The 17,257-nt window shown below is 26.6% G+C and overlaps 1 protein-coding gene across 1 annotated transcript; it reads right to left on the reverse strand.

Moving 5' to 3' along the window:
* Positions 1-167: 167 nt before the first annotated feature.
* On the reverse strand, positions 168-14,252 carry LOC100199525 (vimentin). The gene is made up of 7 exons (XM_065790565.1): positions 13,750-14,252; positions 6,357-6,639; positions 6,065-6,250; positions 3,363-3,488; positions 1,304-1,679; positions 989-1,133; positions 168-877 (listed from the first exon to the last, which is right to left on the reverse strand). The coding sequence occupies exons 1-7, from the start codon at positions 14,070-14,072 to the stop codon at positions 793-795; spliced, it is 1,524 nt and encodes a 507-aa protein (XP_065646637.1). The 5' UTR covers positions 14,073-14,252; the 3' UTR covers positions 168-792.
* Between the last annotated feature and the right edge of the window lie 3,005 nt (positions 14,253-17,257).

Below are 17,257 nucleotides of genomic sequence, written 5' to 3' on the forward strand. Positions count from 1 at the left end.
TTCTAGCTACTGTTGTTACTATTTATATATAGTCAGAAACGTTTTACTGTTTTATTTTATACATATAGTGTCACAACTTTAATAAATTTTTTTTGAATTTACTGAGAATTGTGTTTCTTTGTAGACACAACATGGTTTTTTACTGAATACAATAATAAAACATTAAGAATATTAAATCTAAGTCATGCATAATACTAAAACTATTATTCAAGTAAGAAATATTTTACAAATCGTGTTTTAAAAATAATATAATTTGAAAAACAAAAAGAATACTGCTTTTGGAGTGTTATTTAAAACGTCAAATAATGTATTAAAAATATATTTTTTACAAATATAAAATGAAGTAGATAGGAAAAGTTATATTAAATATATTCCAAAAAGGCACAGAAATAAAACAAACAAAAAACATACAACAAAACTCACACACAGGCACACACAAGTCATTATCTTGTAGCTCGTACGTACGTAAGGTACCTTACAACCAATATTTGAAAATCATCCTCTACGTTTGGAATTAAAATATCATTTTGCGAACAGTAATTGTGTAACTTTTAAATCTCGCAACATTTGAATCTCTAAATTTTATCAAAATAAAATTTTTGATTTTTTTAATAAGGTCTTTAAATAAACTCTTTTGTTTCGAGCATAATTTGTGCGTGTGTTTGTTGTAATACATACAAACACAGACGCAGACATATACAATTCAAATAATATATATAATATTTATTTATAAAATATTTTTTGAAGAATGTATGCTATTTGAAATATTATATATAAATATATATAATAGGTTTAGTTCTTTGGTTTGTAGATTAATGGAAGAGCCGTGTTACCAAAGGTTCTGGGTGGATGACTTATTCCACCATTAATGACTTCTCTAAATAAAAGCATAGCAAAATGGCGTAAATAAGAAATATTATTATTATAAATATTATTATAATTAAAAACTTTTAAAAATTTTCTTTTTTGTACACTATTTAAAAGTAACCTGTTTGTCGTTGGCAAAGGTGAAGTTAGAGTGAGGGGTGGCAGAAAGCTGTATTTTTGTTGAGGAGGACTTTTTCGTTGAGAATGATTTACTGGCTCTAGATTAGCAGCTGCTGATTCTGATTGGTTAAGCATATCAAACATAGCTATTGAAACAAAATCGATCATATGATATAAGAAAAAAAGAACTTTTAGTTTTAACTTTTAACTGCTAAATTTAATTTTATATTAATAAAATTTTTATATTAATAATATGGAATTTTTAATACAGTATGTCCAAAATTTAAAATAATTTTATAAAAAATTTTAGCCATACCGGATGTTGATTTCGTTCGGTGTCGAGTTGTATTTAAGGAAATGCCTGTTCTCGGACTTCCCGGTAATGAACGTCTTTGGATTTTAGTTGACATCAGCTCTCCTCTCGCTGAAAGAGAAAGTTCACCAGGAGGATTTAACAAGGCTAATTTCAGTCTACTTTCTTCTGCTTCAAGTAGATTTGATAAAGCTGCAATTTCAAGATTAATAGGAATGTTGCTATTTTTTGCCAAATTCAATTCACGCATGCTAATATCAAGATTTTCTTTCATTTTTGAAAGTTTTTCTTCTAAATGACTTATCTTGTTTACAGCAGCTTGACGTTCAATTTCAAGAACATGGCGAAGACCTCTGTTCTGGTCTTGACTAGAATTGCACTAAAGATATATATATATATATATATATATATATATATATATATATATATATATATATATATATATACATATATATATATATATATATATATATATATAAATATATATATATATAATATATATATATATATATATATATATATATATATATATACATATATATATATATATATATATATATATATACATATATATATATATATATATATATATATATATATATATATATATATATATATATATATATATATATATATATATATATATATATATATATATATATATATATATATATATATATATATATATATATATGTAAAAATATATCTTCATATATAACTAACTTTTCTCTTTAAATAATACTGTGTAACAGATAAAACAACATAAAGTCACTTAGGTATTTTTTATGTATTAGTTATCTCTTAATTTCACAGTTTAATGTTTCGGTTATTTTGATTAATTGAAGCATCAATCATGATTTTCAAAGTTGATGTCATTTACTTGATCACTCAAACAGTATTTTCCGCCTTAAAAAATTCAGTTAAGTTTGTTTGTTTGTGAATGCTACAATTTTTATTAATTTCTGCAAAATTTTAATTGTATGACTTGTCAGATTTTCAAAATGATTTAAGTATAGAGTAATATAAGTAAATATAAAAAATAAAAATAAAACTTTTTAAATACTTTGTTTGATTTATCTCTAAAGAAATCTTTTTTTTTTCTTTCTAATGTTGTTTGCACTACTTGCTTTTTACAATGAATATCATTGCAAGTATAGAAGTGTAATGATACGCAGGTGGTTTACATTGTATTTTATTCTACAAGTAATATGGTACTTGTAGAATAAAATGCAATGTAAATTACTTGCGTATCACTACACTTCTTGTATGACATCTGAGAAGTTTCTCCTTATTTGACGCGCTAAAAATAATTCACCAGAGAGTCTCTGGTGAGAGGTCTGTGCACCAGAGAGTCTCTGGAAGTAGTAGGATTGCTAAAATAATAACAAAAAAGAACATCGAAAGACTTAAAACAATAATTGATGACAAAGACGACATACTGCAAACATAAGCAGCTCGGAAATTTTAGTGCACCTTAGTATATATCAGCAAAACATTAAAGATAAAGTCATTAATCAGTCCAAAGAAGAAGAAGATTCCATTAAGAACTTTTAACCACTCTTTGAATAATGGAAAATATATTTATAATTCAAGTGATGTTTCTCAAACACCAACAAGTGTCAAATTCAACCCTAATGCAAAATATGAAAAGAAATTACTCGTTTGGATTTGCTTTCCCGATAAGAAATATCTTCGCCAATATTCAGAGAAAGTACCTTTCTCAAAGGAAAAGTGCATGAGAACAATTGGAAAGCTGATAATCTTGAGAAATTGCGCGACGGAATAAAGTATTGCCTTTCTGAGTCAACTCGGTGCCGATTAGACTATGTAAGACGCAATGGTTTGATTGAACAAAATTAATATGCAAATAAATTGCCCACCTAAAATACTATTTTGAAATTAAGTTTTATCTCACTTAATTTCTTTTTGAAATTAAGTTTTATCTCATGAGCCAAGGAAGTTATGCGCCTTCAAAGTTATAACCGTTTTTTAGATTGAATCTGTTAGAAGATAAAGTGACCTATGTGTTTTTTTACTTAATTTATTAAAATGTTACTACTACCTTTTTATCAAGTTTTATAACCTTTAAATTCATTTCTTCGATTATTTTTTTGAGGTTGATATTATCTTCTTTTTCTTGAATAAAATTTTTTTTTTCTTGTTCCAGAAGGTTTTTATATTCTTGAAGCTAAAATAAAATATAAAAATTTGACAATTATATATATATATATATATATATATATATATATATATATATATATATATATATATATATATATATTATATATATATATATATATATATATATATATAGGGTAGATTAGGGTAATATGAGCACATTGGTAATATGAGCATACTTAAAGATTTCTTAGATGTAAGCAGTGAAGATAAAGTTGCTATTTATACATATATATATATATATATATATATATAAATATATATATATATATATATATATATATATATATACATATATATATATACATATATATATATATATATATATATATATATATATATATATATATATATATATATATATATATATATATATATATATATAACGGGTGATGCGGAAGTTATCGGATAAAATAAAAACGTCAATAACTTATTTATAAATAAAAAAACAAACTACTATTATATTTTTTTAAAATAAAGCATTTATCTTTAAATAAAAATATATTATTTTATGTATGAAAAAACACCACCATCTGCAATTGATTTCAATTTTGCTCTGACGCCCTTCATATGCGATTGTAAAAAGTTTAAATTAATTTCTTGTAGTTTTTGTTTAATGCGATCAATCAAAACTTGCTCTGTTGAAGCTTGCCAGTCTCCCTCGTAAACCTTCTGTGTCAAATGTCCCCAAAAATTTTCAATTGGTCGTGCTTGAGGCACATTTGGGGGATTGGATTCTTTATCAACGTAATAGACATATTGGTCCATCCAATTTAGAGAATCTTTAGAATAATGAGAACTTGCTAGATCTGGCCAAAATAAATAGTTAAAGTCTCCATGATACTTGTGAATAAATGGAAAAAGTCGTTTTTCTAAACATTCATTAATATAGATTGATGAATTGATCGCTACAGCCTTGGAAGTGCGAAACAATGGCTCGGACATACCGTCTCGTTAATTCGGCTTTCTTTTCTCTAGTCCAGGATGTCGGACGACCAGATTTCTATCAGAAAACGATTGAACAGTTTTAAGTCTTTTTAGGTTATCATATATTGTACTTCGAGCAAATCCTTCCTTTTCAAAATGATTTAAGATTTTTTTTATTTTTTATATTAGGTTTATGTACAAAAAACATTTTTAGTCGCTTTCGAAAAGATTCTCGTTCAGCTGCATTTAACCTCATTTTAAATAATTGTGTTTCGAATAATAAAGTTTATATTTTATAGAACGTTTATGCCTACGCATAAAACCACAAAAACTAATTATTATGCTCAAATAATGAAATTAGGATTTGTCCGATAACTTCCGCATCACCCGTTATATATATATATATATATATATATATATATATATATATATATATATATATATATATATATATATATATATATATATATATATATATATACATATATATATATATATATATATATATATATATATATATATATATATATATATATATATATAGCAATATAGTATAGCAATATAGTACTTTTTGAATCAACTTTATGTGGTGATTACAGGAATCAGTGTAATTAGCGTAAATCTATAATCAGTAATTAGCGGGTATCATCTAATAAAAACGTTGTTAAATTTTTTGCTTTTATAAAATAATATCATCACGCATGAATAAGTCTGTGGCGCGAAACCTTGGTGCTAAAATAATGAAATTAATTTTTTCATACAGAAAAATATGTTAGCTACAAATCCAATCCTTTTTGGCTTGAAAAACAATGCATAGAACTATTTAGTTTTGACTTTATTTAAAGATGCCATTTTTGTGTAATATGAGCATGCTCAAATTACCCAGTGATTTTCATTGAAATTACCTAGTTTAAAGTCCTAAAAAAGCAGTGGTTTTAATTGGTTTTTTGAATAAAAATAAAATATAGTAAAACTTTTTAATATTTTAGCAATACTAAATATTCTTTTGTAATTTAAATTCAAAAAATTTGAATTTTTATAGTTCAAAGGTTTGAGTTGATAAAATTGAAAAAATAACGAACTAATTTTTTTTTCTTTTTTCTTGCGGAAAACATAGTAGTATTGTTTCAACAAAAGTGGCTTAAAATTTGATTTTTTAATGATAGGTTTTGTTAATAACGAATCATTATTTTCCAAAAATTAGTTCTAATTGTCAGGTTGGTATTTTTTTTTTTTAAATTTAATGTTTTTTTGTGAGCTAATTTAAAGTGCTCATATTACCAAGTGGTCTGGGTAAAATGAGCATTTTTGTGACTTTTTTAAAACCTCTGTGATTTTAAGAAAAAATTTCGGGTGCCCAAATATCTAAGTGGATCATGAGAAGGGATCCCTAAATATTGTTTATTCGCAAAAATATTGGATCCAGTTTAATTATTTTTGAAATTATTCCAATTTTTGCTTAAGGTGCTCATATTACCCTAATCTATCCTATATATAAATATATACATAAATATATATATATATATATATAAATATATATATAAATATATATATATATATATATATATATATATATATATATATATATATATATATATATATATATATATATATATATATATATATATATATATATATGTACATATCTTTGTCTCTAACCTGCGTTTGGTAATTGTTTTCCAGTTGTTCTTGCATAGATAACATTTCTTGCTGAGTTTTTCGGCGAATGGCTTCAACTTTGAAATGAAGTTTCTCATCATAAAGGTCGTGGTCACTCAATTTTTGCTCTGCAATTTCTAGAGCGCGTTGTGCCGAAACAACTTTGTTTTTTAAATCAATTACCTCCTATAAATCAATCAGTTTGCATTCTATATATTGTATTTTGTATTTCTATTTTAAAAAACTAAAAATTTTCATGAAAAATATTTTTTAGAAATTAACGACAATTTACCGTTTTTTGAATTTCTCGCTCAAAAAATAATTGCGATGAGAGTTTTTGAACATCCGCCTCAAGTTCAGAACTTAAACTTGCTTCATTTTCATATTTGTTCTGGAAAGTATTAAGTTGATTACGACAATCTTCTAACTCTTTGCGTAAATCTATACTACAGTTTTGATGCTGGCCAATGGCAATGCGTAATTCTTGAATGAGCATATCTTTTTCTGTAAGTAACCGTTGTGAGTCAGCAAGTGCATTTTCAATTTTTTTTCTGTTGTTCAACTCGTAGTTATACCTTAAAAAAACTTATTTGGGTATTTAATACTATAAAATATTTTTCCCTGACAAAAAGTCTTGTTTACTTAGTTGCTCATATCATTTTTATTAGTCAGGTGGTAGAACCACAAAAATAATTTACTCTATTGCTAAGATCATCATTTTTAATCACGCGGTACTACCCTAGAGTACATGTTTCTTAATTTTCTGAAATTGAACAGAAATTGAATATTTTAAATAGCTAATACACTATGTATAATACAGATTCCTAAACCTACATAATGCAGAGCACCAGGTCGTTAAGAGGGCTTGATTGATCAAGAGAAGAGGAAAAGAAAACAAATAAAAATTTAAAATCATTAAAAAAATAATTACTTTGGACTTGACCATTTCAGTTTTTTATGAAATTACTTGTACTTGGAAAAATCCTCCTCAATGGTTTTTGCTGTCGGCTGTAAAAGGTTAAAATGCATAAAATTAAAAGTAAAAAAACTATAATTTATAGATTGTTATCTCAAAAATTAGATTAATGAATAATTAGAATGTTTAGAATAATTAGACACATTCCGGACTAGTGGCACAAAAAAGTTAAAAAAGTCGTAAATAATTAGCTGCTTGGATAGTGTTTTAATAAAGCTCAATTATTAATGCTCCATTCATCACATCCATTCATCACATCCATCTTCACGAGTCGTCACTAGCTTTCTATTAAAAATTTAGGATAATTAAAAAAAAGGTTATTTTAAAATGCGCAATATTAGAAAACATTAATTTAAGTTTATTTAGCTATATTAAGTTGTATTTTATTATTTTACAAGTTCTGATAACTGGACTGAGTAAATGTTCGCCATTTGTTTGCTTGTAAATTTTTGGGAAGGTAACGCAAAACTTCTTGACAGATTACCTAGTTTATCTATTTTCATTACATCTTTTTCTAAATTAGATAAGGAATGAGAAAATCGTATATATAATTACATTTATCTGCCGTTCCAAGATATATAAACAGCTAATAAACGCACCAAGACATTTGAGCAGCTGAAGTTCTTAAGAGGTTGTCCATAAATTACATCACGCTTTGGGCGAAGGGGAAGGGTTAGTGGTTTTGTAACGACTCATACGCAACTTGTTACTAAAGAGTTACGATGATGTGACGGGGAGGGAATGAGGTTGTCAAAAACGGTCAAAAACGGTCAAAAATTACGTGACGTAATTTGTGAACGACCCCTAAAGGTTAAATTACTGATTCCCTGTACAATTGTACAATATTTTAGCTTTATTATTTTTTAAATTATTCACATTTCAGAGCTAAAAAAAAAAGTAAAAAAGGTTGTAACTGACATTTTTGCAAAACGAAGAAAATACTGTTTGAAATTCGAGATAAATCTCATAAATCACATAAATCCATATGAATCCAAAATTTTCTGATATTCGGCACAAAAGGTGTTACTAATGTTTGTTAGTTGCCTACAGGGATTCATCAATGAGAGAAACTGAAGTTACAGGAAATTAATTGAGTGCTCTACATCGAGGACAACTTTTACTTTACGATTGGTAAAGAAAGATACAATAATCTTTAAGATGTTACCTGAAACACCGTAAAAAAAGAGCTTATGGAGAATATAAATCCATATGAATCCAAAATTTTCTGATTTTTGGCACAAAAGGTGTTACTAATGTTTGTTAGTTGCCTACAGGGATTCCTCAATGATAGAAACTGAAGTTACAGGAAATTAATTGAGTGCTCTACATCGAGGACAACTTTTACTTTACGATTGGTAAAGAAAGATACAATAATCTTTAAGATGTTACCTGAAACACCGTAAAAAAAGAGCTTATGGAGAATATCAGCATGCCAAACTTTATGAAAGGCTTTTGAAATACCGAGAGCGATTATGATCACTCTCCAGAACTTTTGAAAATAGAAATGAGAGATACCACTTCGCAGCAGGCTAAAAAGCAAGACTCTAATAAGCACTTGTTAAATAATTTTGAAAGTATAGACAACAGCTCCGGAGAACACTTCTATAACAGCAAGACTATAACAGGTATGTTGTCCGGATCACACGATGTAGACGAGTTTAAGTAGGAAATCACTTTAGATTTACAGAAGCTGTAGTGATACGACTGTCAAGCAATCTATCAACTTGTTTCTCGGCTATATCAGGTAGAACTTGATTAGAGGAATCAAAAGGCGAGGTTGATGAAAAGTTCTTAGCAAACAATTCAGCAACAACAAAATCTGAACCATACAAGAGCGGAGGAATATCAGATTTTCCTTTATTATAATCACTTTTAAAAATTCTAAAGATGAAATACGAGATTTTACTGTTGCTAGAAACCTTTTTTCAATGGTTTCTAGCAATAGAAAATAGACGTTTGTTTTCTGGAGGCTTGTTATGGTGATAGATATGCAAGTAATGGTTACAATTAGAAATTGCAGTAGATATGAGAGGAAAACCATGGAGAAGAATGAGGCTTGACTTAAAATCGTCGAAAGGGATACTTTATAGGATTATTCACTGTGGGATTGATATTCAGACAAATACATTATAGACATTTTAATATTACCTTGAACATAAACATATCGCGTTACTGCTTAGCTAGATTTTTTTCGGTGTTTTGGAAGTAGACTTTTTGGTGTAATAGTTAACTTAAACTGAAATATGCTTTGAACTTGTATTTGTTCATAAATATATCTAAAGAAAACGTTTTTTAAAATTTGCAAAGTGATTGTAAATTCAAAATAGGGCTGTTAATTGAAAATGGTCATAACTTTCAATGTTATGATAGAGAATGAGAAATTAACACCATTATTATGTTTTAATGAATTGATTAAATTTACATTCATTGAAATCTAAAATTTGAAAACAACCTAAAAAAATTTTGTAGCAAAAATATTTCACAATATAAAGTTTAAAACTTGACAGAACGCCCTACTCCTCCTCCCTCTTCGATTATTAATTTTTACTTGTTATCAAAATACCCAGTAAACTTTAATATACTTTTATTATGCTCAATTTTTGTAACACTTCATTACAAGGGCAATTCCACGCTCAAGTGAGTTATTTCAATAAAAAAAAAAAAAAAATTCGAACAAAAACCAAGTTATCATTGGGTTGCCATATGTTTAAAAATGTTAAATTTGATTAATAATGTTATTTGTGCTATTTTTTTGTTTTTAGTTTCAAATTAAAGTCTTGCGTCATACTTTTTATATAGGGGAAGTGGGGGCATAACTGCATATGGAGGCATAATCGTTTTTCAACATTTCCCTTTGAAAAATGTTACCTAATATGGCAAAAAGCATACCATGCGTCGGTAAATCAGTTTCCTTCATTTCGATTATGTCAAAAAGAACGCCTGTTGCGTTTCTGGGAAGTTGAACATAATAATGTCTATTTTGATAAAAATATTATATTACCATCATATTTTTTCATACCTTTTTTTTTGAGGATTAAGCAATATTTGATTTTAGTGTTAAACATATTTGTTATCAGCATTATTTCATCAAATAAAAACCGTTTTTGACATCGGCATAACTTAATGAGCAATCTATGAAACTGCATTCTTTCTAAAAACTGTCCTCTGGGGCAGAACCGCATAGTCGCACAGGAGGCACAACCGCGTCCTTTTGATATTTGTCATCGTTAGATAATTATGAATGACAAGAATCCCAATTGTCATCCTTGTATGCTTCATGTTCAAAACTTAAATAGTATTGTTTTGAAATGTCGGAAATAAGATTTCGTACTTTTTTATTTAATTTTTATAAATGAGTTTTTGATTAAAATTTAAAGCTAAGAGTATAAATCGATATCTTTTTATATTAAATATAACAAGATATCGATTTATACTCTTAGTAAAATATAATAACATATATTACATTACACAATATATAATAATCACCAGATATACATGAGTTTAATATTTATATATATCTGGTGATTATCATATATTGTAGGTATATAATTATGCATTTCCTAATTTGAATATATATACCTATATATATATTTATGTATATATTTATATATATATATATGTATATTTATATTATAAATATTATATATATATATATATATATATATATATATATATATATATATATATATATATATATATGTATATATAATATATTAATATATATATATATATATATATATATATACATATTGTACATGTATATGTATATATATATATATATATATATATATATATATATATATATATATATATATATATATATATATATATATATATATATATATATATATATACATATATTTTAGGGTGCGGTTGGGCCTCACTATAGGGGCACAACCGTTTTTTTCACTAAGTCTAATTTTTGTGTTATAACATTTTCAAAAACCGTTTCATTTTTTCTTAATTGCAGCATTTTAAAGCTTAATGATGTGTTTATCAAAATACACTGTTAAAAAAACGCATGCCGTTTTTATTTTCATACTCCATTAATCTAAACGTTACGGGGGGTGTTATGCCCCCACTTCCCCTATATGGTAGCTAAACTACATTTTGATAAAAGCGTTAAAATGTCCCCGTCAGTAATTATAACTAATTTGATTAAAGATATATAAATAAATAGCTAAATGAACTTTTGAATAATTTTACGCAGAATAATATCAACTTAATTTAATTTAAGAAGCCAGTTTTTGTAGGTTCAATATTTGGCTTGAAATATTTTTTTTTTTTTTTTTTTTTTTTAATTTTTATTTTAGGTGCCCCAAGAAGTCCTAACGGTCTTGTCACAGAGCACCGCGGAAGTGCATTTAACCAGGAAGTTCACGCCTCCTTCCTTACCGTGACGCGAAAATTTATCCAGAGCTCGTTTCGAACCTGGATCTCCTACCTATAAAGCAAGCGCTCTAACCACTGCGCCACGGCCGCACAAATATTCATCTGAAAACAATATTCACAAAAACAAATATTCATCTGAAAACAATTGGTATAATGCAATGTTTTTTTGCGTTCCGTAAGTAACACAGCAAATAATCAACTTTAATTCCTAAACTTATAATAACTGAACGAAATTTAAATATACAGGAAAACAAATAAATTATTTTAGGATGATTCATAAATATATGAATATCTAATTTGTTAAAATAAAAAATATATATTTAAAAATGTGACATTACAAAAATCAAAATGTCCCGTAAGTAACGGTGGAATTGCCCATAAAAGGATTATAAATTCAAAAGATCATAGTTTTTAATGTTTTGAGAGAGAATGAGAATTCAAAACTTTGTAGTTAGGTTTAATGAATAGGGATTATTTATAGAAAGTTTCCTGGAATCATTACAACGGTTGCTATTTCACAAATTTTTTTGCAAATTCATTTTTGCAAAGCAATTCATTATTTAACAAAAAAAAAAAAGTTGTTCATGGTACTATTCGATTGCAAAAAAAGTGTTTCCTTATTGTTGCAATGACAACATAGTTGTATTTAGAAAGCAACTTTTAACAATAATTTTGTTTTAATTTCTGTGCAACAAATTATTATTTTTAAAATATAAAAAATATACGCAATAAATGATAAAAACAAAAATGATTACTTAAGTAATAAATAAAAAAATAAGATAGCATCATCACTAAACTTTGTTATAAGTATTAGGATATGAAATTCACTGGATTGTAGATCCACTGAAATTACCAAACCTTATAATCAAAGAGACATTATTTTTTGCTATCAATATTTTTTCGCATTGAATAAAAATTTTCAAAAAAGTTTTGATGATCTCTAACAATGTCGCCACAATACATGAAGCTAATTTATTTCTAATCATTTCTAATTATTTAATTATTAAAGATGTTTTTATTCATAGCTATTACTATATTTTGACATCGCTTGGGCATTGCCTGGGCAAGTTCCAATCAAACAAACTAAAAAAAAGTTAACAAAAACATGCGTGAAGTTATGCGTGTAGAACTATATTTGAAGATTAAAAAACTGAGGCTAGTGAATCTCTACGTTTGTTTGGAGCTTTAGTATTTACACACTCAACCTAAACTAGTTTTTTTTAAAATGTTTAAAATAAAGTTTAAGTTTATCTCTAAAAATATTTAAATTCTATTTTATTAAAATTAACCATAACTTCATGACGAGGTTCTTGGACAACATTTTTGTTGTTCCAAAATAATAAAAAAGATTAGGCTCATATGAGCGGGAAAAAGGGGGAAGACGGTAAATGGGTAAGATGACTTTTAACAACATAAAAAAATAATTTATATTTTGTATTTTATATTTTCTATTTTAAAATACCATTTTATATATTTTTTACTTATTAGTTTGTTTTTTGTGCATAAAAAAATACCACGGCTTCGGTTATTGCTAATAGATGGTGCCCTTCGGGTGTAACTTTTTAATAGATATTTTGTGTAACGTCGCGTGTTTATTTTATGTTACTTTATTTAGAGTAGTTGGTATTTTTTAAAATTTTACAAAATTAGAGACAGAAAATGCAAAATGCCATCTTGCCCCGGTCAAGTGACCAGATAACAAATTTATGATTTTTTTAAATTTTAGAAAAATTTATGAATTTTAGGTTTTAATTTTTATTACAAATTTTTTACTCTTGCAAACTGATAACTTATGCAGAAAACTAAAAATTTTGATAAAAAACAAACAAACTAATACTGACAAAGTATTATTGCGTCATGATTGACAGTTTTGCAAATATTGAGGATTTTCAATACACTCGCCAATTTGCCCCGTCTTCCCCTATACGTATATCATAGAGCGTATTTTTAAAAAAGCTACTTTAAATCAATTAAATGTATTTTATATTATAAATAATATTTATTTAATATGTATGGTTTTAACTAGTATTGTTAAATTAATAGATTGTGAATAACGGGTTTTGAACAAATATAATACATAAATATTAACTTATATCTGACTTACCGTAGTATATAAAAATAGTAAAATTATTAATTAAAAAAACACTTCTGTGTTTTTTTTATAATTCTACTATTTTATACTGAAATCAATTACTTCATGTATAAAAACTTTCTCTTACTATCAACAAAATTTTGGCTTCAATAAATTTTTTATCAATGTTTCGTTATGAAAATCATTGTTAAATAGTTAAAAAAAAAAGAAAAGAAAGAATTATACTTGTCGTTCATTTCTGCTAATTGTGATCCTGATTTCATTGCCTCCAGATGAAAGGTGTTTCTCTCAGATGTTACAGAATCCAGTTGATCGCGCTGGTTTTCTAGTTCTCTTTCATAAATAAGTTTTAACTCGTAAATTTCATTTTGAAGAGAAGATACTTGAGTTAAAAAGACATTATTTTCTATTTTTTTGCACTGATCTCTCATGCTATTTACCTTTTCAATATAATTCTTAAATCTATCGCTCAGAGACAGTGCTTGAATTTTACTGAGACGGCGTTGCGTTAAAACGTCTGTAGTGTCAGACCTATTATTATCAGACATTTTAAAATCTTTAATAAAACAGCTGTTGTTTTGCAAATACTTCGGTTAAAGTGTAGATTTGTTTTTTGGTAAAATAATAACAAAGTTTCAGCAAAAGCTAGCCAGATAATAACAAAACAATGGTATATTAATAATATAATCTAAATTTTTTTTGCTCATACTTATTTCATTTTCAGCAAATGAATTAAACATACTCTCCCTGTTTCATTATTTAATAGTATTACGCTGCGTAGCAACTAAGATCGAGATCGTTTATAATCGTGTACAGTGACGTAAAAATTGATTGATCTATTAACATTAAACACACTTTTTTATGATAAATAAATAATATTATATAACTGTAGTGGTAGAAGAAGAGCACTGAGCTTAAAACGAAAAGGTCCAAAGTTTGTTGCCTGCTATAACCATATGTGCAACATTGGTTTAAAAGATTGAGTGAACTTTTTTGTTAAATGCTCTTTCGTGGTGCTCTGAGACAAGATCATTTCAGAGCATCTTAATAGCAAAAAAAAAGTATATATATATATAAATATATATATATATATATAAATATATATATATATATATATATAAATATAAATATATATATATATATATATATATATATATATATATATATATATATATATATATATATATATATATATATATATATATATATATATATATATATGTGTGTGTGTATGTGTATATATATAAATTATGTAAATGTATGTAATGTAAAAATAAAGTGCTCAATCTTCCTAAAGAATAGAACAGTAATAAATTAATAAAAACACTTATCTAATTTCTTCAACAATTTTACTTTACACTTGTTAAAAGCTCAAATAGGGGTTCCATGAAAAGATTGTGATGACTTTGGTCATCCATATCTTCTTTGTGTCCCTGTCTGTTTATATAAATCATTTTTTTTTAATTTTATGAAAACGTTTATTTTTATTTGAAAATGTTTCTTTGTATTTTTTTTATTTTTTAATTGTATGAAGAACAAAATATTTGTTAAAAAAAAAAAAAAGGGTAATAACATAGTTAAATTGTAAGTGGCAACGGTGTTTACCTACAATTATAATAAATTTCATATTCTCAACAACAACAACAACAACAACAGCAGCAACAAAAATAACAACAACAATAACAACTACAACAACAACAACAACAAAAACAACAGCAAAAATAAAAGCAACAACAACTGCAACAAAAACAACAACAACGACAATAAAAGCACCAACAACATCAAGCTAAACGACTGAATAAGCGCGAATTCCATAAGTGCGAAATGGCATATTTGCGAACTTGCATAAGTGCGAACTTCCTTAAGAGCAAACTGGCATAAGTGCAAAGTAGTTGCAAAAACTGGCAAAAAAGCAAATCAGCATAAGTGCAAGCTGGCATAAGTGCGCCAAATAAATTTGCAAACAATCAAAATGGGATAAATGCAAATTAGCATAAGTGCAAAGCAGTTGCAAAAACTGCTTTGCAACTTTTTTTTGGCATAAGTACACCAAAAGAATTTGCAACTTTGCAAATTCTTTTGGTGTACTTATGCCAGAACGGACATATTCTAGTTCGCACTTATACCCGTTTTTGCAACGCTTTACACTTATGCCAGTTCGCCCTTATGACATTTGCATTTATTTAGCCTTCCGCATCAGGCTTTTTCATTTTCCTTTTGTAATAATTTATAACAATAATAATAATAACAGCAACAATAACAACAACAAAAGCACCAACAACATCAAGCCAATTATTTTCCTTTTTATAATAATTCTTAACAATAATAACAAAAACAACAACAAGAACAACAACAAAAACAGCAACAACAACCAAATTAACAACCTATTTGTTTTTTTTTTACAATCATAATAATTACAACAAAAACTAACATAGGACGTACTAATGTCAATGAACACCACGTTTATATTCGAACCATGTGACGTTTAAAAATATAAAAGGTCTTTCACAATCAGAATAGGAAATAAAGTGCTATTCCTTTTTTTAAAAATACAAATTGTTTAGATGTCCCAAAGAAACTTTTATTAACACCTGAGATTAAAATTTGTTTTGAAATCTTAGAAAAAATTGTAACAGGAGCAAATTAAACGATAGTTAACGGTTATTGTCTAACAACAGATGAAATGCGAGTGTGCAGCACCATCAAGTATGTACCCATGGCAAAAAATAATGAAAAAACATAATGATAAATTATTAAGTTATTTCAACCATTTAAATTAACATTTTAGAGAAATACTAATGTAAATGATAGGAATGATGAGAAATAGAAAAAATGAGAAATATTTCTTTTAAAAACCACTAAGGTTTCAAAGCACAACCACTAAGGTTTCAAAACACAACCACTAAAGTTTCAAAACACAGCTTCAAAGGTTTCAAAAATGAGACTAAATATCAGCAATTATTTTTGCATTTAGTATTTTTTATGGAAACTGTAGTGATGCATTAGTTTGAGAGTATAATAAGTCCAGTTTCAGGATGTAGTCCAGGTGGGGGAAAGGGGTGGTGGTGGTGGTGAGGGTTGAATACACAGTAAAAAATCAAGTCATTTGATTTTACTCCAAAATGACTATTCCTAATCTCCTGATTTAAGTGATATTAGTAAGGAAAGTGTGTCAACATTGTTAAACACTTTCTTGTCGAACTTGTGACTACGACTGTCCGTTCCTGTTTTTTGTGACAGAAGGTTTTTCTGAAGCACTTTAAAAACTATTAAAAAGATAAAAAAAAAAATTTTGATTTTGTGCTCAAAATCGGTATAAAGACAATTTAAAGTATAAATATTTTTTGACTTGCACCGAAGTTGTTTAAAAACATTTTTTTATGTTTTAACACTAATTTTGTTTCCAACATCAATTTTTCAATTAGTTCAGCAATTCAAGTCCGATGAGTCATTCTAAAGATGGAAGTTTTTAATGGAGCTTCCAAAAACTTCCGTTTTAATTCTATTACAAAATTTTTGGATATAGGTAATTTAGGTTAAGGAGTGTTATTCCTTTGTAATTGTTTCTGAACAGAAAAGAGCGGTTTGAATTTTTTTTAAGGTATTCACTTTTATATAATGCTTTTGATACATCCACAACATTTCAAAATTCTATTAAGTTCTTGAAGTTTGTGAAATTTTTAGGTTATTTCTGAGATTGAAAGGAATGTCTTCAAAATGTCTGGAATGCTCC

Source organism: Hydra vulgaris, chromosome 02, assembly GCF_038396675.1.
Source record: "Hydra vulgaris chromosome 02, alternate assembly HydraT2T_AEP".
Taxonomy (NCBI): domain Eukaryota; kingdom Metazoa; phylum Cnidaria; class Hydrozoa; order Anthoathecata; family Hydridae; genus Hydra; species Hydra vulgaris.

Excerpts from the sequence above, each read along its gene's own strand:
- LOC100199525 (XM_065790565.1), bottom strand. The coding sequence starts at position 14,072 with ATGTCTGATAATAATAGGTCTGACACTACAGACGTTTTAACGCAACGC. Across the intron at positions 6,251-6,356 it reads AGCGAGAAATTCAAAAAACG|GAGGTAATTGATTTAAAAAA; the intron begins GTAAATTGTCGT and ends ATTGATTTATAG. Across the intron at positions 1,134-1,303 it reads CCGAACGAAATCAACATCCG|CTATGTTTGATATGCTTAAC; the intron begins GTATGGCTAAAA and ends TTGTTTCAATAG.